This window comes from Lissotriton vulgaris, chromosome 12 (assembly GCF_964263255.1).
Source record: "Lissotriton vulgaris chromosome 12, aLisVul1.2, whole genome shotgun sequence".
Lineage (NCBI taxonomy): Eukaryota > Metazoa > Chordata > Amphibia > Caudata > Salamandridae > Lissotriton > Lissotriton vulgaris.
The window spans coordinates 279072330-279099193 of NC_141700.1; the positions used below are offsets into that span (position 1 = coordinate 279072330).

A 26864-nucleotide genomic window follows, 5' to 3' on the forward strand; every position below is an offset into this window, starting at 1 on the left:
AATATTCCGTTTGGCCACCCCAGCTGCCAAGGCCAACCAGATTTCATTGTACCTTGACCAGTCCGTCGGTCCCTTGACCATCAACAGGAGCCACCTAGGCTCCACTGGGACCGGGAGCCTACTACTGTTGCCATAGTCTCCGCCACCCTGGACCAGAACTGCACAATGTTTGGGCAGTCCCAAAGAATGAGGAAAAAGGAACCCTCCTCTCGACACCCCCTCGCGCACAAGGGGGACAGACTCCTGCCCCAAGCAAACAGGTGGGTGCGCGGGTAATACACCCTATGCAGGATTTTCAATTGAACCAGGCGGAACCTAATCCGTATTGCCACTTCGCGGGGGCTCTGCAGGGCGTCCTGCCAGTCGCTATCTTCCAGAACACCTCCCATCTCGCTCTCAAAGACACCAGGGGGTCCAGCATATTATTTATGAGTTTGCTGTAAATAGTCGCTGTGGGTTTCTCCAAGATAGAATCGAATAGGAGCCTGTCTTCCATGGGCGAGTATTCCTGGATCGAAGTGTCTGCACGTATATGCGTGCGCAGGGCATGCATGAGGCGCAAATAATGCTAATGCTGGGAGTCACGCATTTGATATTCGTTCTGGAGATATTCAAAGGATCTAGAGCGTCCCCTTCCATACATCTCCCAGATATTCAATCCCGATCAGTTTCCAGCCTCTAAAGCCAGTAAGCCGTTTTACCTCCACCAGCAGATCCCCAGACCACAGCGGGGTCCTTCCCGTGAGAGTGTCTGCCCACCTCAAGCATTTGTTATAAATTCTTACTTTGATAGCTATCATGAATACAATTTCCAAAGCAAATACAGTAGTACAGCATGATAAAGATGTTATTCAGTAAGAAAGTTGTACAATTCTCTGTCCATAATCAGACCCCGATCCACAGCTCGCCAGCCTGATCAGCCACACTTCTTCTTGTCTTCGCAATAATGCCTCCCTATTTTCCCCCCGCAATGGCATTTCTTACCAGTCCCAAAGCATGACATGAGATCTTAATGTCCTCTGTATCAGCATGTTTTTGATTGTAGTGTACAGCCAAAGGATATCTGTTGTAATTGTTACAAATTGCATGTAAATGTTCCTATATTGTAATCCTGAGGCATTTAGTAGTGCTACCTACATAGACAAGGGAGCAGTGACGTGTAATATAAACCACTAATTTCATGCCACTGTTGATGAAGTCTCGAATCGGATACCAAATACTGTTATTAAACTGAAATGTTGTGGTTTTCTCAACAGTGAATAGGCATATGTTGCAGCCACCACATTTAAAAAATCCTTTGGGTTGGGGGGTAGCCAGGTTTTGGTACTGTTGGTGGATTCGGGTGTTAAAAAGCAGCGGCATACTCAGTCACAAATTGTAGTGCCTCTACAAAAAAACATCTTGGGTTATGTGGAAATCTCCGATTTGAGATTCTAATCTGGTTAGGTCATGTGGGCTAATATCTGTGTAGAGTTATGGATCCATTACAGCTGAACTGCTTGCACAATTTTTAGTGGTAAACCAAAGTTTTCAGTGTTGCACTGTCTAGCTAAGTCCAATCCTCTTATGTCTAAGGTTTGCACTTAAAATCTTTTTTGCAGCACCCAGTGCCTGATAATGCTCTTTATTTAATCGCCTTCATTTACTGTGCTAATCATTGATGATGCTATCGTACCACTCCTTCCAAAAGCATCGAGGAGTCTCCCCCTGAGTGCCCAGAGATTTCGGACACATGGCTGCAGAATTAATTGAACATCTTTGTGTTGTACAATAATGAGTCTTTTGCTGGTAGTGCACGCTGCTACTGCCTCAGGCCACTTTTTTTTATTTCTAACCTTTTTAGGTCTTGGCTAAGCGCGCAGAAGCGCGTTCTCGACGAGAACCTATTGTCGGCGGGTGTGCTTCCCAGGTGACACACTCCTGGCCGCGCGCATCGCTTGGAGGCGATTTCAAACTGACACGCGCACGCGCGCTGTGGCCAGTCTCTGTCTCGTGGGAAGCTCAAACACCATACACGCATGCGCATACACACAGACACACGAACGCCCATGCACGCACGCACGCACATACATACAGAGACACACACCCCTGCACACATACACACACACACACACGCGCGCACACACACACACACACACACACACACACGAGGGCACCCAGCCCCCCCTCCACCCCCCCCGTCGCACACATGCATACACACACAAGCACACACACACACACACACACACACACACGAGTACACCGAGCCCCCGCCCCCCGCCCTTTTCAACTTACCGGGCCAATCGAGCATACGGAAGTGCCGGGGAGGAAGTCGCTCGGCGGTGAAGGGCGGGGCTAGCTTTCCGAGCGGTGATACCTCTGTAGAACCGAAACGGTGCATGATTCAGACCCTACGAGAATCCCAAGGCAAGATACACGAACATACGGAAGTGCCGGGGAGGAAGTCGCTCGGTGCTGAAGGGCGGGGCAAGCTTTCCGGGCGGTGATACAGGGGCAACAGGTGTTTGGGAGGAGGAGCCGGAATGGTGCTGATTTTCACTCCCAGCGAGCTCTGCCTTACGCTGCCTAAATTGCTTCCTCTCGAACGGGTGTTACCCTCCTTTAGTTGTACTTTGCCAGAAATCGCCGCTGTGCTGATTAGGGGAGCTCTGTGCACCGCTGCCGCAGCCTCTGACCTCCGATAAATGAGGGGAACCTCTCTCCGTGCCGCGGGCAGCAGTGCACTGTGGCTGCTGCCCTAAACTGCCCGTAAACTTTCCACAAAAACATTTGTGCGCAAGCCACGCCCCCGCGCCCCCTCCCCCCTCCCTATAAGTGAGCAGACTACCCCAGAAGAGGCGTACGAGTAGGGATGTCGACGTTGCTGCTTATATATGACATTCTGCATGTAGCACAAGGAGTTCGTAAAACGGGTAATCGGTGGTTTTATTGCATCCGTAAAACCCAACAGTTGCAGCTACAAATCTAACCTTAAATGCCGCCTAAAATCCGGTACATCGCACAGTCTTAGAGCTTGTATCTCATTTACGGAGAAAGCGTGCTGTGATATCACTTTTACCATTGTGTTTCCGGTGCAGGGCTTAAGTTAAGAGAGTTGTATTTTCCAGCATTGCCAAATTAATCATCCTTTTGTGTTCCAGGCGAAATGTAACAGGCCAAAGATTTAAAGGGCTTGATACTGTGTTAATACTCCTGTCACCCCTCCAGGTCTTGCGCCATCCGTACCCTCTCCTTTCCCTCCTGCAGGGAGGGCATGCCTCAGCCCCGCGAGCTTCCACGCAGACGCCGCACTGAGCGCTCGGACTGCTCTTCCCCAGCAAGGAGTGGTCTTTTTGTGTGCCCTCCCTCCCCGCGTCTACGGATGCTGCTGGGAAAGAGCGAACTGTGAGCCTCATACACAGCCCAACGAGGCTGCAAATGTGCCTCCTTCTACCTCTCATGCACGTGCTGGCGTCTGACAGCAGGGGATAGGCTGCTGTGGTGATTCCCACATGGCTGAAACTCGCCGTCATACTTTTAATGGGGGAGGCAAGTTCTGCCCCCACGCGAGCGCCTAGTATGTTGTTCATTTATACCCCCTTGGCAAGCTGTTATTCCCCATGTGCAATACACACCTGTTAAGAATGACCTGTGTCGTCCTGCGTGATCCGGCGTGGCAGGGCTGGTCTCTGTTCTCTTCCAATGCTTGGTGTTTACCTGGAATTAATATGTTGTGTTTACAAATGTTCCCCTTGCAAATATGACGGATCTGTGATCTCCCTGCACATGCTTACCCTGCAGGTGACTGTCTCCTCCCTTTCTTGACTGCATGTAAGGGCTGCTCAGCATGTCTCATGCAGGATCGTCATGGTGCTCCTTCCTGCACATACTCTTAGTTTGACCTCCTACATGTTCACGCTGTTTGCGTTTCCCATCCCACATGGCTGCGAGAGTTGTCTGTACATTTTAATTGTGCACGTACTGCGTGGGTTGTGACGCGCTATTCATACACTGTGCTTGCTTTGATGTTGTTGCATGTGTTAGTTTATAGCTGCGTAAGAATTCTTTCGGCGATGCCATGGACTTTATAATCCTAGTTCTTATCTGTTTTTATGATTGTAGCAAATGTCTGAATGAATTGACTTACATTTATCATCCTGGCTTAACCTATTTTATCTTAACTGCAATGGTTTTAATTAACTGCGCAAATACAGATTTTCATCCAGCTACAGTGTGCTTGTTCTGATCTCCATCCTTTTGCTAGATGTTACTTTGGCCCGTCAGTTACATGCTGTCTGTGCATACCCACACACATACACACCCCTGCCACCCTCACTTTTCTCCTGCACAGCTTCCTTCACTTTACCACTACCTTTACTTTAGCTTGATCTGGTCACTCCTCCACCTGTGTCTGCTCCATGTCTGCCCTCCACCTAATTGCCTAACCCTGTACCTAAGTTCCTCACCCTGTACTCTCTCTACTCCATGCGCACCTCCGCTCCACCTGAGTCCCCTCACCAGCACATTTGTCTGCTCCACCCAAACAACCCCTTCCACCCGTACCTTCCCACTTCTCAGCGTCTGCCCTAGCCTCTACTCCGCCTCTCCCCTAATTAACCTGTTCCCACCCACCGGCACTCTCCCCTACTCCTGCACACTCTACCACTCCACCTGCACACTGCACCCCCCCCATCTCTCCACCTGCTTCCTTCTGCCTCCCAACAAGTGAATCCCCTCTACTCCACCTGTAACGCTGCTCCGTCTGAAGCCCCTCTTCTCCTCCACCTGCACCCTCCACCCCCACCTGTTCCCTTCTGCCACTAAACAGGCACATCCTCTACTCCACCAGGAACCTTCCTCCACCTGAAGCCCCTCATCTCTACCAGCTCCCCCTCTACTCCTGCAACACCAGTTACCCTCACCTTAGCTCTCCTCCCTCCACTGTTCTTCTCTCTCTTTGCCCATCTATTTTCCCTCCTCTCCATCTGCACTGCGATACTTTCTCTCCAGCTGCCTCCATTCGTCCTTACCCTCGGACTCCCACTCAGCCCTCACCCCGCCTCGCTCTTCACCACCTCCCTCCAACCGCACATCACAGCTCTCTACCGGTGCACATCCGTACCCCCTCTCTTTATCTACATCACTCCACACCACCTACACACACACTCTCCTGTGATCTCCCTCTGGTCACACTTTCTTCACGTTATTACCTTTCTCCCCAGCGAGGACCCCCCACCCCCCACACACACGCGCGTACCTACCTGCCCCTCTGTCACCGCGCCCTGTCAGTCTCCACATCGCTAGCTCCCTATCGCTTTACTTTCACTTATCGGGCACTAATTCATCTAAATTCTGATGGGGCATAATTGCTAATATATACTGTATACCAGGGGTCTCCAAACCGGTCCTGGAGGGCCGGATCCATGCCAGATTTTTAAAATTACTACATGCATCTCAATGGGGATATCCAAAAACTCTGGCATGGATCCGGCCCTCCAGGACCGGTTTGGAGGCCCCTGCTGTATACTTTTTAGAAAAGAACAACATTATAAAAAAGTATATCATTTACAATACTAATAGCTCTAAACATGGTCACTGCGAGACCTATTGCATTGTAAATGCTTGTTATTATTGTAGCCCTTTATCCTATATCATTACAGAACCTTTGTGGCAGTTCACCTTATCTTCCACGTAGCCAATGCGCATTAAAAAAAAACAGGAGTCAGATTCTCCCTATAGGTAGAAACTGTACAACAATTCAAACAAGCACAGGGTCAAACATCCTCAACAGGGCTTTGATACGCGGGGTTCAACCACTGACATTTCAGACATGCTTAGGCCTCCCAGGGTCTGCGGGGGGGGTCCCCAAATCTCACCAATCCTACTCCTACTAAGCCCTTCTTAGTAAATCAGCTACCACCCCAGCTCGTACCACAGACGGATCTGGGTATTCTATAAAGCTCCGGAGCACATCTCCCCACATGTCTGATTGGGGGTCTACAAATCCCGCATGCATCCTCTCACGACAATGCTTCTTTCACCGTCCTTGTCTGTTCCACATCGATCTGCCACCTAGCAAATGAACGGCGCGTTCTCGCCTTCCAAGTCCTGGCTATCCGTTTCTTAGCTAGGGCCAGGTCCAGCATACTTTCTCGGGAGATAGGATGGTTGGTGCCAAAAATAAAACCGTACCCCCTGCAAGGGGATCCCTAATCCCCTATGAAAACACTGAGCGGCTGCAAGTAGCTGCCCTGTGTTTTCACATGAATGTGATTTTCCAAGGGCAGAGCAAGTTTCTGACTGCCCTGGGGGCAGTGCATTCACCATAATGGGGTGCTTTGTCATGGTTTGCTCCTGATGCACCTTTTAAAAGCTGCGCTGGGTGCAAACAATGACAATGCGTAATACGGTCCCTGGTAGCCACTGTCGACCCCATGACATAATGCAGGGGCTCTTGAGTGCCTGCTGTCCAGAAATTTGAGAACCTTCCGGTCAAAGCCTCATAATTCAAGAATTGTCCTGGTGCTGGGCAGTGACCTGCTATTAACTGCTCTAGCAGCATAATGATGCCCCCTATAAAACAATCGCCAGTCGTAAGTAGGCCTGCATCATTCCATTTTACCTTTTGGTGTGCCCTTCAAAAAGGAATTCTGATCCCCGTGGGGGAAAACCAGCCAAAGGAATTGCTGGGGCATGCAGAGGGCACAGCTTAGTCAATTTCACACATTTTCTTCAACATATGCTGGCAACTTATGGTAATATGGGCAGTGTCTGGTGTTTTGCATGTTTATGTAACAGGAGTGCAACCAGAGCCCCCTGGGTGGGTTCCTCTCTAATCGGATCCATCTCTTCCACGTGCTGGCTATCCAACCAATATGCGATCTACTCAATATGCAATCCTTGGTATTCTAAACTATAATCCAAGACACCCAAACCCTTCTCGGTAATCTGGTTTCTAAGACGGTCCATGGCCACCCTCGGTCTCCCCGAATCCCAATTTAATTGCCAGACCATGCTCAGGGCGATCTTCTACCTCCTGGCTACTTGTACTATTTTTTGGTGTTGGATTCCAAAGTAGAGAATACATAGAGTGTCTTTATCATTAATTGTCCCTCTTGCCATACCTGGTGCAAAGTAAGAACGGATTTCAGTGACCATTTAGGTTGGCATCTTAGAATTCATTGATAAACGGTGTTCATCACGTGACCTGGGCGAGATAAACGTGTTGGAGGCACATTTCAGCATTGCAAGGAATTTACCTCTTATCCTTTGGAGACCTGACAAGCATAGGTGGGATGGTTGTTGTTTTCCCCCCCAATTTGATTAGGTTCTCTGATTATCCTTTTCATTTGGGTCGTCTTTTATCTACTAGACTGAGTTTCATGACCTTATTAATCATACTGCCCCTCTTCCCTGAAGGCCATCACCCTTTTTATGAGTAATATCATGGGTGTGTGGCAGGTTTTTGCCTGCAAAGCTGGAAGCATGAATGATTAGTGCCACCACTAGCAGCAGTCCGGGGTCATCGTTCCATGTTGCTTGGTTAAGTGTTGATTTGGTGCGAGATCTTCAGGTACAGATAGAGAGAATAATGATAATGGAATAGAAATCCGTGCTCTTTGCTTTAAGGAATCTACAAGGAACTTGATGTGTGGGGGTTAAATCAAGTGCTACGATTAGGAAAAGTACATGGAAGGCGATCTGCATCTTTGTAACCGATTGAATGTTCTGGTTCATCATTATCATATTGGTCATCTGATGCGAGTTAAAAGGGGTCTTACCTTTCTTCAGTTTGGCCTGTGATTGTGCAGTTTACGGATCATTGTGTCTCAATTCGTTCAGTGTGAATCGGTTACTAGACCGGCACTAGTGCTTTAAATGCATGCATGTTAATACCACTAAAAATAATGTAATCTTGCGATGGATTTCCATTCTGACTGTGAATGGTTGAAGAATGTAAATGCACAAAAGTTCAGTTTTTTTGTTCGTGAACTTTGGGGTGGGGAATGTGTTTTTTCTTTCTTTTTGTTATATTTTTAACTATCTAGCTGATATCCTTCTATGTATTAATGGTGCTGATTTTGTCTTCAATTAGAACCTGACTTTGGTTTTGCCAAAATTGTGTTGTCGTGTCATTGTATGCTTATATGTCGTCTTTTCTCTTTCCAGTAGTCCAATGGGTGTGCCAGGAAAAACTATGGGAGTCATGTTCACACCTCTTACAGTGAAATATGTTTACTATGACACAGAACGTATAGGAGGTAAGCAGATAGCCTTCTGCCGGGCTCCCTTCCTATTTTGTATTGACTGGTATAGGTAAAGTACCTTAAGCTTTAAAACTGGTTTAAATAAAAAAAAGATCCGGTTTATAAAACGAAAATTGTTCTGCATTTTTATGTGACCACATTAATTTGCTTTTTAATCCCATTTTGTTCCACAGGTAAGACCTATTTTTCAGTACCTTTCACCCAGTCCAGCCGTAGGACATTCAACTTTTTTCTTTTTGAAAACCTATTTTATTGATTTTCATCTCGTCAATCGGGTAATCCTCGCCACAATTAACAAAGATCCATCCTGCCCATTACACAGTTGGCAGTGGCCCCAAGTACATACCAACTAGTCTGCTAGTTAACGGTCACGTCCAGCATTCACTTTACAGTACATTAATAATTCTGTACAGTCCCGTAATTCCTCATGTGCAGCAGCAAACTAACCGACTCTACTTATAAACTATTCCTAAGCTAATGAAAATGATAACGCCCTCCCCCTTCCGCCATGCCCCTCCCCCCTCCCTTTCACCGGTGTGTTCCATGTATCCGCAATAGTACAATACGTAGGACTCGTGTTGATAGAAAGCCAGGATGTCCCTACTGGGTGTTACAGTGGCCTTCGTGTGCCTGATCACTCTTTTCCCGGTCTTCCCCAGACGGGTGGTTTGTCAGTGATTGAACCAGCTCCTCCCGCACTCTTGCCGCGTCCAGCGCCTTTTCGTTATGTATACGTCCCGCCTGCTGGAAGCGAATAGCACCCTCACCACCAGCCCACTTAATCAGCTCAACCCTCCATCTCTTACTGCTGGGACCCTCCTTCAATTTCCAGTGCATCATTATTTCTCTTTTTGCCAGCACCGGCCCCATATCTACAAACTTACTTGTCACCTTCATCTTGGAAGTATGAGAGAACCAGTGTAATATGCATGTGGCCATATCAAAGTCCAATCGGTGCTCTGTAATTAAATGTATTAGGTCTCCCACTTCTCCCCAGCAGCCCCCCAAGTTCAGGCACTCCCATAGCATGTGCTCCAAGTCCGCTCCCACCCTAGCGCATCTTGGACACACCGCATTATCAACATTATAATATTTCATGATCTTACCAGGTGTCAAATACGCTCTGTGTATTATAAAGAACTGCACCAGTTGGAATCGTGCGTTTCTGGTGCTTTCCCACGCCCTGCGCAGAATATGCCCCCATGCAGTCTCCGGTATGGACTTCCCAATGCTCACCTCCCATTTTAGCCGTAGTGTATCAAGCGGAGCTAATCCCTCGTTAAGCATTCTCGAGTATAGGCATGTAACTGCTTTAAACGTTCTAGCTGCCATCAGCCCATATTGACACGCCATTGTTGTTTTAGGCTCTATCAATCCCCACTTCCAATGCTTCTGAATTGCACGCACCAGAGCAGCATGTACCAGGAATCCTCCCCTAAGGAGATCATACCTCTCCTGTAATACTTGATAAGGTAGCAACTCTCCATCCTCATATAAGTCCCCGAGCACTTGGATCCCTGCTTGGTCCCACTCCAACAACGACGTCCAGTCTCCTCCATGGGGTAATGCCGTCAGCATCCCCAGTGGTATTTCAGGCGCAAAGGGGTGCAGCACACCCGCTCTCCGCTGACTTAGATTCCAGCACAACCTCAGAGTGTCATTTCCAAGGAGAGATCTCTAAGGTCCAATTGCTGCTGCAAAATGATAAGACAGGACATGTCTCGGGATTCCTCCACCTCTCAAGGATTCAGGGCCCCGAAACTCCATAGCAACCGCCCGTGTAAGAACCTGTAGTTGCTCTGCTATATAATACAGTTCCAGGTCAGGAACCGCCAGTCGGCCCTCCGCTTTTGGCGGCCTCAGTGTTTTTTGAGCCACCCTGTGCCTCCCAGACCCCCAGAGGAACCCCACAATCATGGATTTCAATTGGGCAAACACGAAGCACTGTACCCATATGGGTAATGTTCTGAAAAGGTACAGTAGCCGAGGGAGTGCTTACATCTTCAGCAAGGCTATCCTCTCAATCACTGATAACGGAAGGGTATTCCAAAATGCCATGCTCCCCTTTGGGGCTCGCACACATCTCCCTATGTTGCCTTCTAGTATATCACTGGCTTCCTGATCGATATGTACACCAAGGTATGCTAAACAAGACTGCTCCCACTGCACGGTCCGCGGCATCATAGGTGCCGTCCTCCCTGGTTTCACTGGGAATAAACTTGTTTTAGACCAATTAACCTTCAGTCCTGAAACATCGCCAAAGTCGGAAAACAATCGTGCCGCTCCCGCCAGTGCATCTTCCGCATCACCAAAAACATCAACAAATCTTCCGCATATAGCGAGATGTATTGCTGTTCCCCTCTAAACACTAAGCCCTCGTACCACTTTCCCAACCGAGCCCGCGCTGCCAGAGGTTCTATTGCCAAAGCGAATAATAGTGGGGAAAGTGGGCAACCCTGCCTCTTCCCTCGGGATACTTTATAGCGGGGGGGGGAAATCATCTGCCCTACCTTTACTCTAGCCACTGCCAAAGTATACAACACTGTTGTCCACCCCACAAATGCATCACCCAGCCCAAAGTACCCCATTGTTTTATACAAATACGGCCATTCTAGGCTATCAAAGGCCTTTCTATGTCCACCGAGAGGATCGCGGCCATGGGTGAGCCAGCGCATGCTTCTCCCAAAACCCTCACCTATCTTCTTATATTGGTAGTAGTATTCCTGGTTGGGATAAACCGAGCCTGATCCTCAAGCACCAGGCTAGTCGTATGCGGCAGCAGGCGCGACGCCAGGATCCGACTTAAGGTCTTATAATCTGTGGACAACATTGACAGAGGACGGCACGCCGCAGTGTCCATACTTTCTCGACCCGGCTTTAGCAATGGGACAGTGGGGGCTTCTCGCATAGTCATCGGGAGCTGTCCCAATTCTCGCGCCTCCCTATAGACCTCTAGAAGCCTTGGTGCCAACAAGTCTAAATACTGCAAATAAAATTCGACAGGCAATCCGTCTACTCCCGGGGTCATATTTCGTGCCATCTGTTTAATTGCACTCCTAATCTCTTAGAGTGTAATGTCCCGGCCCAGCTGTTTCGCCTGCTCTTCGTCCAACTGCGGAAGTGTCACGCTCTCTAAGAAGGACTCAATATCTACCTCACCTGCCGCTAACGTTCTCTCATATAGCTTCTCATGATACACCCGGAACATAGTCATGATCCCACTCTGAGTGTATACCGCAGTACCCTCATCTGCCCCTAGTGCCAAGATCGGGGAGCCCTACGGTATAGGATTAGCCAGCCATTCCAACAGCGTTACTGCCTTGTCTCCTTCCATATGAGCCTTCTCAACATATTTCTTGGAATCAAAACGGCTCAACCTCTCTATCTCGGTGGCCAACGTTTCCTTAGCCTCTACTACTTCTTTTGTATCTCCGGGTGCTCCGGCCTCGCCTGTTCTGCTGATCTCAATCGTTGTTCTGCTCTTTCAACGTCCTGCAACAGGACTTTCCTTACTCCAGCGTACTTGCTTATGCACAGCCCTCTTAACACCACTTTAAAGGCGTCCCATTCCACTGCCCTAGTAGGAGCGGTCCCTGTGTTCTCATTAAAGTAGTGCATTATCCCCTCTCCCACCTCCCTTTGGAACACTGGGTCGTCCAACGTCTCAGGGCGCAATCTCCATGTAGAGATTTTAGCCTTTTCTCTCGTCCAATGTATGGTAACCAACAACGGGTTGTGGTCGGACAGAGTCCTAGCGAGGTACTCAGAGTGGGCTATGGAAGGCACCACCAACTTGGAACACACTATGGCATCCAGCCGAATATGAAGCTCGTGCAGTTGCTGAGAAATAAGAATAATCCCTGTCCTGCAGGTGATTTGTCCTCCACACATCCATCTGCCCTCCTGTTCACTGTGGAGACCTTGCGGGCCGTCATAGACCAGGGGAAGAAAGCTGTCCTGATTTTACTCGATCTATCGGCGGCTTTCGATACGGTCTCGCACTCCATATTGATAGACCGCCTGGTAACATCGAGGATAGCAGGAGTGGTGCTGGAGTGGCTGAAAAACTTTCTCAATCAAAGGCGGCAAGTCACCGTTTTAGGAGAGTTTTGCTCTGTAGAGAAAGCCTTGGAGACAGGGGTGCCGCAGGGCTCTAGTTTGAGCCCTGTCCTTTTCAACCTGTATATGGTCCCCCTGATCGAACTAATCTCATCCTTCCAGATTAGCACAATTTCGTATGCTGATGATACTCCGCTAATCCTAGTGCTGATAGCGAGGTACCTGGAGCAGAAGAAAATCTTAAAAACTGCCTCGCAGCCACCTTCGATTGGATGAGGAACAATCACCTCAAGTGTAACTCTGGCAAAACCAAAATTCTGCCATTTGGACAGCAAAACTTGTTTTCACCTAAACAATGGTGGCCGGAGGATGCAGAAGTCCCTCCTAACACCATTGTTACTGCCTGTAATCTAGGCATTAAGTTCGATGACTCCCTGTCATTTAAACAACAGGCGGTGACTGTGGCTGGCACCTGTTTTAATATCATCAGAGGTCTCTCTCGGGAATTTTTTTGACCTTCTTCCATTGGCAGCCAGGCAAACGGTGGCGGTGGCACTTGTATCATCTAGGTTGGATTACTGTAACAGCCTGTATGCGGGAGCGAATAAATCGGTTCTACACAGGCTGCAGATGGTCCAACATGCAGCCGCCCGTTTAGTCCTTGGCTGGCCGAGGAAGTCGTCCGCCTCGGCTGCGCTTAACGCCCTTCATTGGTTGCCAATACACAAGCGCATCCTGTTTAAAATATTGGTCATGACATTCATGGCCTTCCATCTGCGAGGACCCAAATACCTCTCGAATGGTTTCAGACGGTATCTGCCAATAACGGAATCTTAGGACCTCAAATATGAATCTATTGGTGATCCCTAAATTTAAGCTGGTCACCAAGGGAGGGATATCTCTTGCAGTGATTGGATCTAGGGCGTGAAACCAGCTCCCATTTCATCTCCGGTAAATCCACGCGTAGAGCCAGTTTAGGAAATCTCTGAAAACTTGGATTTACAATCTTGCGGACACCGCCTGTAAAGCTTTAGTATAAGTGTGCAGGCCTTCTGATTTTCGAGCAGTCTGCCGGCCAAGTCCATCTGGCTATGGTCCACAGCGCCAAGATGCTCCTTGGAGTGATAGCCGCGCTATAGAAATGTGCCATTACATTACATCCACCAAATTCCATCTAGTTTGCCAATCAAGTCTATATTTGGACAGTCTGCGAACTGGGGAATCTGGCAAGGGGGTGTGTGACCTGTACATGGACGTATTTGCTATCAAACTTAAATCCCCTCCCAAAATTATCGGGCCCGCCAAGTAATGTGCTAAAGGGCCGGACATCCAGTCCGGGAATCGCTCTTGATCCACATTCGGGGCATAGATACTACATAATGTTACCTCCCTGCCATATAAACGCCCTTGTACCGCAACAAATCTGCCCTCATAGTCTATTGTTTGTTTAGTTACCTGAAAGGGGACCCCAGCCCTGACCCAAATCAATGCCCCCCTCGCAAACGCCGAATAAGATGTTCTAAAAACTGTCCCCTCCATCTGCGCTGCAGTGCTAGTCCCTCCGATTTAGTGAGGTGCGTTTCTTGGAGCAGTGCTATATGTACCCCTCTCCTGACCAGATATCCATGAACCTTGTGGCGCCTTGCCATTGTGTGTAGGCCCCATACATTCCAAGTGATGCAACGCAAATCAGGTAGCGCCCCCCCCATCATCATAGTTCAACCACTTCTCCCCTCCTTGTACATAATTGAACACACCGGTGAACCCCATACCCCAACCATTCCCCCAACTCCCCCTCCCACCCACCCCACCAAGAACAGGTCCTAAAACAAAACTGTTAGTCCCCATCCAAACCATTCCAACACATACCACATACCTAAGCCCAGCAGTAGCCACTGCAGGCATGCCTTAAGGGCAATGGGGGGGGGGGGCTAGCGCCAACTGGTGACCGCCCGCGTTCATATAGTAAGCCCACCGCAATCCATCAAGAAAACACAGCTAACTTCTCCCACCCGTGCACCTTTCAATAATTCATCAGGTCACCGTGCTTTGGTGAGGTACTTTCCCACCCCGGAGTGGCCTCCCAAAATACCCTCACAAGCCACCCCGCGCCAACAGCTCTCAACTACAGTATAGCACATGGCCTGGGTTTGTCCTTCCCAACAGCCTTTCAACCCCAGTCTTCGGAAGTTCAACCCATCACTCATCAATGAGTCCATCTGCTGTGGCCGGGATGACCTGCGGCATCCGAACACTCCCGACTTCTGAGGTCTCAGTGTCCGACTGTGTTTTGTCCTTCTCCGTATCCGTGCTCCCCGGCGACTGCAATATCTGGCTGCCAGACAACGCCTTCACCGCCTCTAACGCTTCCTGTCTTTCCAGTTCCGTTTGGGACTGTGACGGTTTCCGCATACCCTGCCGCCTGCGTCGAAGGCGCTGCGATTGGCGCTAGGGCAGCCCCTCAGAGAATTCCCGTAATTGTCGCTCCTTTCGGTCCGTTCCAGCCCTGTAAGTTTCCAACCACACCCTTGCGTCCTCTGGGATGTCATGGAAATGAGTGCCACCATCTAGCATTATTTTCAATTTCGCTGGGAATAGCAATGAGTATTGAAGGCCTTCAGATCTCAGCTCTCTTTTAACTGCCAGGAATGATGCGCGACGGCACTGGATCTCCAGTGTGTAATCTGGTAATATAGTCACTTTGCCATTGTCGACTTGAAACGGCCCATCCGTCCGCGCCTTCTGGAGTAGGAGGTCCCTGTCCCTATAATGTAAGAGCCTATCTACCACCGGTCGTGGGGGGCGCCCTGGCTGCGGCGGCCTAGCAGGCACTCTGTGCGCGCGTTCCAATGTGAAGAAGGGTGATAGACCCTCCGCGGCCACCACCTTCCTCAACCAGTTCTCCAGGTATCGCACCATATCTGACCCCTCCACTTTTTCAGGTAGGCCTACCACGCGAATGTTATTTTGCCTATTCTGGCTTTCCGCATCCTCCGCACTCTTCAACGCTTCTATGCAATCCAGCACATCTGTCATCTTGCTCTCCAATACCTTTTGGGCCAGCGTCACCTCCTGCAGTGTTACTTCTACCTGTTTCACTCTATCGACCAGCTTAGAGTGGTCTACCCTCAATAGTCCTAGCTCCGTCGCTACTTGTGCAATGTCTTGTTGCAGGGCTGTGTGTGAGTCAGCAATTTCCGTCAGTATGCGGTCAAACTGTTTTTGCAACTGAGAGTCCTGGGCCTCATCTGCTCCATCCAACTCAGCCTGGGATTGCATTTCACCGTCCAGTGGCTGGGGCGCTCCCCCCCCCTGCTTTCCTTTCAGTTTCCCCATGGTCTGGGCTGCCCGATGCCGGTCGGGTGTGAGTGTGCTCGCCACGGTGCCGCGGGCTCCCAGAGTGTCACCATTGCCCAATTCTTTCCTGAAGGAGTTCAGGTGCCCCGCGTGCCAGGGAGGACCTTTCTCAGTAGCCCCGCTGCCCTAGCGTGCAGTCAATCAGCCCCCTTCCACAACCTAAGCGCAGGTGTATCCGACCAGATCCAGGCTTCCCCAGTTCCCAATCAATAATAGTGTGCCCTCGCACCTGTTAGTCCCAGCGTAGGAAGAGGAGCCGTGACCCGGGCCTCCCTGGAAAGCCAATGCGCCGCCACCTTGCCGCCCGTAGCACCACTCAGTTCATGCCCCTCCTACAGTACTAGGCCAAGATCAGTCTTCTAAGGCCTGCGTACCGCTATGTGGTAATTGCTGGCAGCGTGGTGCTCTCATCCCCGGTAGCGGCGGAACATGCACGGCCTCATTCGCTCCCCGCTCTCCCATTCCTCAGGTCCCCTCCGTAACTTGCTGCGCACCCCTGCCTGTCATGTCCCGGCTCGCGGGGCTGTCTCTCCCACGTGCTCGCCTCATGTAAATGTTAGCTCCCCCGTAGCCGACCACCAGGTGGGCCCACAGCAGTCCCCTTCAACAGGGCCTCACCCTCCGTCCCCGCTGTGGCTCGCAGGCGCCACAGCTCACATCCCACGCAGGCACAGCTGCACTCCGTTATTTGTCAGGCCCCTCGGTGCGGCTCCACTCCAGCCCCGGCTGTTTCCTGCACTCACAGCGGACAACTCTGTGCCGCCTCAGTCAGAGGCCCGGTCGTCCTGCGCCAGCACCGCCGCCATTTTGTGGCTCTTCACCACCGCCAGTCCCGGGCCAGTAAAACTGCCCAAAACACTTGCACCCCGCCGTATGTGCCGTTTGGCAGGCGCCAGGGCAGGTCCGCTCCCCTCTTACTACGCTCGGTGCCACCGGGTGGTCCGAAGGGCCACGCTAAGTCAGGATTTTATGGGGATCACTTCGGAGCTCGGTGCTCACGCAGCCAGCTCCATCGGCCTCCAAGCCACGCCCCCGCCGTAGGACATTCATGACGCTTCTCGGTCCAGGGTTCCCAGTAGGGTGCCACCATGTGGCCTTCCAGCCACACCAAAAGAGTGTTTTGGGACTTATTCATTGTCCCTTTTTAGCTTGGGACTCAAGGCTATCCCTTTTCCCAAGTCTCTTCTAAGGTCGTTCATCACCATGCCTGACCTGAGAATACCCCTAGGGATCATTTCAGTCTGGTATTCTTGGAGATCTCTTGAGAGAGTGCCTCCACTCTGAACTCTCCAGCCACAGGGGTTCTTGATTCCTAGGGGTTTGCTAGAGATCTTCTCCAACGGCCTTGGGCTGCTTTTTTCTTTGATAATATACAGAAGTGTGTGACATAATGTAATTGTTGTAACTAAGTGTAGATGAGTCCTCATGCTCATGAACATGTCTCGTGTCAGTAGAAGTGTGATGTGAAGCTGTTTATCAAAAATTGTATAAAACAGGTCATTAGCATTATTATTCTCATCATTATTACAATGCATTTAGCTGTGCTTCTCATTGAGTAATCCAGGACAGCACTTTCTTCGTAAGAAAGGTAATCCTTCTAGAGATATTAGTTATGGCTCCTTCTCTAGGATGAAGCTTGATATAGGGTGTTACTTTGTGTGATCCTGGTATTTCGATGAGGTGGGATGATGTTTGTGGGTGTAAGCTTTCCGGAGTGGTGGTCATGGAAGTGATGTGTAGTTGATTTATTATAGTCCCATTTTTCTAATGCAACATGGTGCATTTAGGAAATGGTTTTAATTAAAAAATGGAGTAGATCTTCATTTGTGTTCAAACAACAATACAAATTAGCAGTGGTGTGATAGCAGGGGTGTAAAATTAATAAACAATCTACTTGTCCATGGGACAGGTTGCTTCATAAACCTACTTGCCCTGTAAAAAGAAATCCACTTGTCCCTTTAGTGCCACGTAGTGCAGTGACAATATAGCCCCAATCTCTTTACATAAAAACTCTGATATTAGTCTTTGTGACTAAGCCAGGGCTCCTACTATTGTAGGCTTTGCATTCTACCAATTTCCTTATTTTGCCACCTTTCTACCGAAGGTAGTGTTAAGCAAAAGTTCCAAGGTTGAAATGCCCTTTTTTGAGTGTGTGCAAACCTACTTAATTACATGTTTTAGGGGGTTTTGCCAGCTCTTCTCTAATCTTTTTCAATATGGAGAAAGGTTGGAAACTTACTCCTGACAATGGCAGAAGTAAAGCTTTTTAAAGGGTTGGGGAAAAAAGCGGTTGGAAGGAAATTTAACAGCTCACTGCTCCACAGATTTTTGCATCTGCAACTCTACACCTGCATATTTGCTCGTGCTAAAAGGCAGTTCACAAATAATTTTTAGGTGTACAGTTCCCTGCCTACTTCTGTAAAGTCTTGTGAATTCAAGATAGCCGTAAATCTGCACTAATGCAAAAACAAATACTCTGGGTGTAATTTTGTGACTTTCTTTAACCCCTTCCACGCTTATGACGAGCTGGGCTCGTCATGGCGTAGCCTCCTCGCACGCTGATGACGAGCCCAGCTCGTCACTTAACATGCGTTTTAAAAAATCTCAGCGCAGGAGCGGAATTCCGCTAGCGCGCATGAGGTTAAGACTAGGGCCAGACTTCTGATTTTATTAAGATTCCAACTCTCTCTTTCTCGACTGGTTTCTGCTCTTTCACAAGACGCATATCATATCCGGGACTACTGTGGCAATGTGTGCTTTTAGAGGTCAAACAATATTGTTGCTTTTTTCCAATGTTTGTTATAATGGTGAGGGCCAAGCAGCTCCCACAAAGTTTTACAAAAGACACACATTGACAAAACCGAAAGGCTGACTACCAATAACAAACCTATTGGCTTTGCCAATGCTTCTTTTTTCATGTTTCCCATTATCTTGTTGAAACTGGTTGCACTGATTTATCCATTATAAATATTTTTTAGGAAATATTAGCATGCAACAACAGAATTTACTAAATAATGCTTTAAAGAAATGTTACCTACAATGTCAAAGTAGTTTAGCAAAACGTTTTGTTTCCTAGTTGCATTTGTTTTGTGTCCGAACATTTTATTTTGAAAGCAAAGGATAATCTGTCTCTTTCAAGCTTCTAGAGACATTTGCATCTAATTAGAGCATTCTAGGAGCATTGAATGTAGCCTCATATTGTTTAACTTTACAAATGCGTGTACACATTTTCACACTGGAGCTACTGTCATTAGTGCAGTTCAAGATTACAACATTTCCTTAGACCGCTCATCCTAATAGGAAAGGCTTTGTATTATTGAACCGTAAATACTAGTACGAAGAGCAGTACCATATGGACACAAATATTTCTTTAATTGCTGATGAATCACTTCCCTGATCTAAATGTGGTACTATAAACTGGCAGACAAAGGGTTTGTGCTGCAGGGGATGCCAGATGACAACTCTGTTTTTATTTTGGTCACCTTCAGTCACATTGTTAAAGGAAAATTCATTGTTTAATAAGAAATTTATCTTGTGGATTTCTATTGAATTGTCTCAAAGAAATGTGAATTAAAGAATGTTTTTTCCCCTCCACTCAGTTGATCTCATAATGAAAACCTGCACCAGCTCTAATCGTGCGGTAGGACTTACGAGTGACTTGCAGCAAGTGAGGTCTGCTTCAAGCCAGGTGCAGGACAATCTGACTACCGTCCTGCAGTATTCTGAGGATGTGCTGGTAAGGATCCACTTGTTGTGTTATATCCTGTTAATACTATTTTTATGGCATATTTCTGATGTATAATTCTGCTTATCTTATTAATCTTACTAGGTGCCATACTGGATTCACAAACTTGAAATCGGTCTTGCACGCCAGCGGGTAGTTCCTTGCTTTTGTCTTAACTCTAGCTCCTCCCCTGGAGCCATATAAGATACCACTTAGAGCACCAATGCAGGTTCTTATTTTTCATGCACTTTTACATGGATCCAAATTTCTGTCCTTGGATTTTCCTGTACTAGTGTTTGGAGTTAGGGGGCTCTTTTTGTACCTCGTCTTGTGAACTATCTGCTTGACCTCATCTTGGTAATCTTCCGGTGTGTATTTTGAATGTCTTCAAGGCACTGTGCAGGTCAGTGTGGCCATTGACCCTCCAGCCCTTTCCAGTTGGAGTCTACCTCTGGTAACCATTTTACCTTCATCACCAGTTCTGCTACTAGGCGCCTTAACACTTTCTTTGGGTTTGACTCTGGCAATAGCGTTCTCCTGTAGTCTGTCTCCTGCTTCCCCTATTCCTCAGCACTAAAACACTGATCTGAATGACGCCAACTATTCAGTCAACTTTTATGTGGAAGATTAGCCCCAACTCGATGAGCTGCACTCACTTTAGGACTGGTCCAAAAACTACTTCACAAAGTTCAAGGTGTTGCACATCACATATAGCATCCTGGGGCTGTTGTTGCAGGAATGAATGGCCTTTCTCCTTCTCAGGTGTGATTCCCCTCCACTGGTGTTTCCCTCATACTGGGATGTATCACTGTTTGTGCACTGTGTTGATGGTTGAGTTATGCCTGCTTTTGTACTGTTTCAGTGGGTGGCTGTTGCTATTCTTTATTTCTGATACACCCTTGCACTAGCATCCAGTGGAGAAGCCCATGGACGAAGGGGGTTGTTACAACTTTATTTGACCTCAATGAATGGTTTGCCAGATAGGGGTGTGGGTGGGTCTTCTGTCCAAGCTATTCATGTCTGCTTGAAGTTCTGTGTTTTGTTTACATCTGCTCTTTGATAGTGTAATCCATTCTTTGTCTCAGTAACCCAAAAAGTACGTTATCTCTGGGTACAATACCCGATCTCACTGGATGATAGTTTGTAACAAAACTGTGTTCCTGGTGCGGTCAAGGACGAAATCCTTACCCCCCAGAAACTGCATGATTCATCATAGGGTTCCTACTCACACCACTTGCAGAAGCTGGTGCTGTGGTCTACAACATCCTTCTCGGGGGAAGGAGCTCTTGAACGAATGTCCAAAAGGGGCAGACATGTTTTCCCTCTGGCTAGTGCTCTTGGGCTGAGGTAGTTTCTCCACTGGATGCTGCTTTTTATAGTTTGATGCGGTTGCAGTGCCCGTTTACTGGCTTCTCACGTGGCCTGTGTTTCTTAGAGCATACTCAACCTTTGATGGTGTTTGCAGTGTTGGTCTTCTCTGCTCCACCCCCTCCCCCTTCCCCTCGTGAGGTACTGTTTTGATATACTGATTCATTAGTTGAGAAATCTGCTGGAAGAAGCACCCATAATAAGAACGTTATTTGACTCCACTAATGATCTTTATGATGGATGATTTACCTGTAAGTGACCTACCGTGCCAGCTTAACTCCTGCTCTGAGGTGTCGTGTTATATATTTTATTGGTTTCTGGCTCATTTTCTGAATGGCTTTGCTGCTTCTTTCATCCTTTCTGGCTCTAAGGATGTGGTTAAAGTACGGGAACTGACACCAGTCTGCCTGGTAGCTACTTATATGGTGGTGTGTAGTCACTTCTGGGGAACTGGAGATGGACCCATGGCACAAGAGAGCTGATTCAGGTCCTGGATCCAGTCTGGTGCCTGGGAATATTGATGAGGTGGGGAATCTGCAGTCAGATAAGGGGGTAGCTGTCTAAAAGTAAGATCAGTGCTGAATGTAACTTTTTCATCTGCCTCTTATGTGGCTTCTTAAATTTTTGCCAGCTGTTCGGGTTCAGCTTTGCCACACTGTTCTGGGATGCATCTCTTGCCACTTGATATCAACTTTTTTTGTATTGCACATTTCCACATGGCATTGGCACATGTGCAATGCTGGCTGATGCTTTACCATCTTGGTGCTTTTGGCAGATCTGTTACCGTGTTTTTTGCAGTCTGGATCATCTGTTTAGAAACGTATCACATTTACTTTCACAGAAACGGTTTGAAAGGTCTATTGCCCAGAAAAGCCAGCTTGTGTGATAACTAGCATTACCCTGATGGATTTTTTCCTCATCTCATTGGTTTTTGTGTAGAATGTATCAGAGCAGGCAGCGTTAAGAAGGCGCTTTGGCATCCACTGGTTGTGATACGACAGATCGCAGGGCATTGTCAGACTATCTTACTCAAGAATGGTCTATATTGGTAGGGCCATCTGTGTAGCTGTATTGGTTGGAAAGATGGACTGGAAATGATCAGATTATAAATATCTTAACTGGGGGGTGGTCTGGCTAAAATTAGTGTGAATGGAGAGTGGTCTTAATTGGACTGGCCTAAATCGGAGCGAGTAGATGGGTGAGGTTTGTTGTGAATTGGAGAGGCCGGTAATGTATTAGTCTTGGTTGGAATGTTTCTGAAGAATGCCTGTGTTATCCTGAATTGCCAGAGGCAGCCATGGTCCAGGCATTTGTCACAATTTGATTTATAACGTGAATACAAATCATAAACTGTTGCCAAAGATTAAATTGGCAGCAAAGCACACAGCAGCATAATCCAAAATATTAACTGAATGCTGTAAAGGGTGAAATAGGAGGATATGGCTGGTGTTTTTAATAGCAGAAATAAAGGTTTAATATAAGACAAACGTGTAGGTGAAAGTATAGAACCCTAATGTGTCACAGAGCAATATTCCCTCATGACTCTGTGAGAGTGTATTAGATTTTTTTCTCTGTATGGTATTTGTATATCTTTTATTGCTCAAATGATGAATTATATGTCCTTTTTGTAAAGTGATTGTTATGAATTTAAAGAAATATTGTAAAAAATAAGAATCTTATTTTAAAAAAAGAAATAAAAATCACAAATGTGAAAAAAGTATATGTTGTCACCTTGTGTTGAAGGACTTTGTTGAAAGTATAACATTTGTAATTTGCAGAATTATTTAGGTCACGAGGGAATATTGCTCTGTGATGTAATTGTGTTCCTCTCTTTCCCTGACCTTAAAAGTACATTTAGAGGGGGTCCCATATCTATGTAGAACCCTAATGTGTACCATGTTCAGTGTCTAAGTTCTTAGAGAGTGACTGGCTTAGACAAAGAGCTGCAACCGAATGAGAGTATGATTTCTTAATGGGCTCAAGAATGTATTTGGAAACTATTACCTTTCCAAGTCCTTCAACGGAAAAGTTCCATAAATGTTGATCATACACCTTTTCAGCATCAAGGAGGGTCTTATAAACTGAGGCTATATCAAATGAAGTAACCATTAGATTGGTATGATCAACAGGTGATATCCTTGCTACAAAGCGGGTAGCTCTTTTGAAACTAGCACAGGAAAGATGTTAGCCAGAATGTTCACTAAACATTTACCGTACTCATTTAGTGTAGATATTGGCAGGTAGGAAGGGAATGTAAGGTCCTTATACTTTTTTGTAGGCTAACCGTACTGTAAAAAAAACAATGCTGGACTTGCAGATTGATTAATAGCATTCTGAATGACTAACTAGAAAATGGGTCGGATCAAATCTTCAGATGGCTAGTAAAATTTGGCTAGGATCCCATCATTCCGTGCAGCCTTATTAATGGGTGTTGCACATATCATTTAGTGAGCTACTCTAAAGTTATCGCTCAAAGAAGCTTTGTCTATGCAACCTTAACCATGGCAGGACGTTGAAAGTTGCCTATCAGAAGCACATTTCTTCATTTCCCTGGTCTTAAATGTTTTTTGCTGTATAATTTCCCATAATGTCAAACTAAAGCTAAATTTTGTCTTGGTCAGTATGTTGCACACACTTCATTTTGAATACTGTTAACCCATGACTTGGCGTGCCAGTCCTGGACTAAGAGGGCGATTGTGCCATCTTGTTTCCTCCAATCTCGATCTATAGGATCCTTTTTTTTATAGTAAACTTTATTACCTTTTACAAATATAGCATGTTGGCATCTACTTATTAATACTGTAAATATACCTCTTGTTACCTCAAGCATGTTACATGTACATTCCCTTACAAAATGCTTCACTGTGCCAGCGTTCATTCATAGTACATTTTTTCTGTTACCACTTCCGGGTACATTCCCCAATACCAATCTGTAGTGTAAAAAGCTGTTTGAGCATATTAGATTGAGTTAAGATGGCAGAGCATAAAGCAATAAGAAGTCGTTCTTCAAATTATCATAGTTTAACATATACCGTTTTCATCTTCTGCCTCCTTTTAATGTTTTTTTGGGGAAATGCCATAAAATAAAGAGGATAGCAGGCATATGGTAAATGGGATCCACGTCATCTGAGACCGGCAGAGATCTCCAATGTGGACCCCCTCTGTTAAGTTTGCAGCTCACAAGCAGCAATCCCATGAGTGGGCATTTTACCGCAAGGGGGGCACATTTGAAGTTGGTACCGGCTATCTCCTATATTTTATGGTGTTTCCATCCTATGAACCATTATGATATAGCAACACCTGTTGACAGGTGCAAGTCTCATACATTCTGGCGGACATCCCCAAGCACTCCACAATTGCTGAGCTCCATGTCCTGGACCGGATTTCACTCTCTCTGATGATCCCACATCCTTGAACGGGGCCAAAATGTCAATGACTTGTGGCTTGCACCCGTAACAAGTTTTCTTTTGTAATGAAACCAGCTGGACTTTGTCTGACTAGATGATGCCCGCATTTTATTACTTCATTCACAAATGTGTATTTCGCTGAACAGAGCCCTGAGCAAGTTTGTCACGGGAACCCAATTTTTATTTGATGACTTATTTGTTAATTAAATTGTATAATTTGCTTGTTACTCCTTTGTGTATAATAGGGACCATTGTTCTTGATTCATTTGACTTTCCCAGCTCCCTCATGCTCATTGGGTCTACTCTTGTTTTCCACTGCGTTTAATTTAGCTCACCATGTTTATCTTCCGAGTTTGACTATGCACTTTTGTTTAGACCATTTAGGCTTTGTATTATTATCTTTTATTATTCCATGTACTGTTGATCTGGGTTTGAGCAACTGGTTTGTAAGTCTTGCCTACAGACCGCTCTAAGCTGTCAGTTTAAGTCCAATTGTGGAAAAATAGCATCGCTTAGACGGGGCTTTGGGTCAGCTGATTGCATATCATTAGCTGCCTTTCTTGTCAGTTGCCAGTCGCATGTGCATGCTTCTTACTAAATGGCTTACCTTCCTTTTCTTACGTTATCCTCTGCGCAAGAGCATAACTTATTTATTAGATGATTTGCATCCTTCCACGGCTCACTTAGGGCAACATATTTACTTTCAATTTTAGCAGTCCATGGGAGTGTGGCTTTTCTTGCCATCTCTTTCCATGTACAGCTTCGCCATCACATCCCAACTCCAGCACTTACCAGGTTTCTCCTCCTTACCCGCACTTCAGCTCACCTGTAACAAAGCAACAGGTTTATTATTTACCGGGGTTTGACTAAAGAGCAGAATTTATCTGGTTGCTTTTGACTCCTGTGTTTTATATTGTCATAATGCTCATGTACTTTACCTTCTAGGTATCTCTTTTATTAATGTTGTTATTAATTATAACTCAATAATTAAATATGCTTGAATATATTAATATTTTTGCTATTCCGTTTTGAATTGCCTTTCCAGTGATTGTTTTTAAATAATGAACAAGATGTCCGGGAAATTGATATTTCTCTTATTGTTTTTAAACAATAAGCAAGATTTCAGAGAATGCAAGTAAGTGAAAGGTTAGAAGCGCTTACTACAAATAGTCCATTTTAAAAACTTTTAGCAGTGTTCAAACCGAATATATGAACTAGAACTGAATTTGTACGAAGGATTCAAGACTGAGATCACACTGAGCTGTAATCACCTGTTTAAGGCATGTGTAGCTGTAGATGCACATGCTTTGCATACTCCCTGTTGGGTCTGGATGTGTGCAAACTGTTTTTGTTCGAAGAAGTCTTTTGAGTCACGAGATAGAGTGATCCCTCTTCTTGGTGATAATGTGCATGGGCATCAACTCCATTGTTAGATTGTTTTCTTTCTGCCGTCTGGTTTGGATTTGTGTGCCTGTGCTCCGGTTCGATACAGTCACCGTGTTTTTTTGGTTCGATCACTACCTTCCCCATGGTCAATATTGTTTTCGATCGCGTTTCCTATTCTTGCATATCAAGGTATACAGATTCCGTAGTGTCGCTTTGACTCCAACCCCACAGGGCCTCGTCCTTTAGACACTTCTTCAATCTCCATTGCGTTTTCCAAGAATGCCTTGCTAGTGATCGAATGGACGCCCTTCTGTTATTGTCCTCTTCGCCAAGCCAAGTACCTGACTTACAACAGATCTGTATTCTTTGCCTGTTGCTGGAACACGGAGAAGCAGATTGCACCATCTGCCGCTCCTTCTGCTCCAAGAAAACCTTTTGAGAGCACTGTACACGTCTGCTTCGGATGTCACATAGGGTGGGCCAGACTTTTTCAGTCATGACTAGGTCGAGGAGGAAGAACACCCTCAATCGTCAGTTGTGGAGGAAGAAGCATTCTCGATCGGGGGCAGTTCCGGACCCAACATTCATTAAGGTTGACCCGGAGCTGGAGGACGTAACGCAGGCTCAACAGTTTGTGAGTACGGTACCCCCTGCCCCTCAACACTGTTTCGATCAGCCGAAAAGACATTCAGCTCCTCTGAAACATCATAGAGAGGCCCTCAGTCCATCACTACTTTCTGGCCATGGTCGGCACAAGCAACTGTATTTGATGCGCCCCGCCTTCTGGCTCTGTGCCGAAAAAGCAACTCAAGCCAAAAGCTTCAGCATCGACCACTTTAGTCTCTGAAAGCCAGCTGGCACCTACTCGGCCCTTGGTGCCGAGAACAATTCCATCGTCGACGTCACCGCTTCAACACTGAGTGGCGCTTCGTTGCCGAAACCCAAACCTGTGTAGGACCCAAAAATGTCAAAGCAGACATCGAAGCCTGGTTTCAGCAGACCAGTGGAGCCAATCCTCCCCATCGACTCAGAGCAACTGGATGCTAGATAAAAACAGTCATCCAGCCTCATACGGGCCGAATCCTTACCTTATCCTTCAGCACAGATTCCTCCATCACCCAAAACACAGCAGTTTTTCCGGAAGGCTCTGGACATACCGATTTCTGCAAAATACCACAAGAAGGCAGACCAGGCCACCAGTGCTTTACCTCTTGCACTAACCTCGCCACCTCCACCAGTTTCACCCTCTAAACCACATTTTACAGGGGACTCACTGGATTTTTTACCCCAGGGGGTCTCCACATTGGGATACAGCGT

The 26864-nt window shown here is 46.9% G+C and overlaps 1 protein-coding gene across 1 annotated transcript in view; it reads left to right on the forward strand.

Moving 5' to 3' along the window:
* EIF3F (eukaryotic translation initiation factor 3 subunit F) overlaps positions 1–26864 on the forward strand; it is a 144407-nt gene that overhangs the window by 101905 nt on the left and 15638 nt on the right. Inside the window, exons 5-6 of the mRNA XM_086945046.1 lie at positions 8149–8240; positions 19262–19398. Of these exons, the coding sequence (XP_086801172.1) occupies positions 8149–8240; positions 19262–19398 (229 nt within the window). The remainder of the gene's footprint in view (positions 1–8148; positions 8241–19261; positions 19399–26864) is intronic.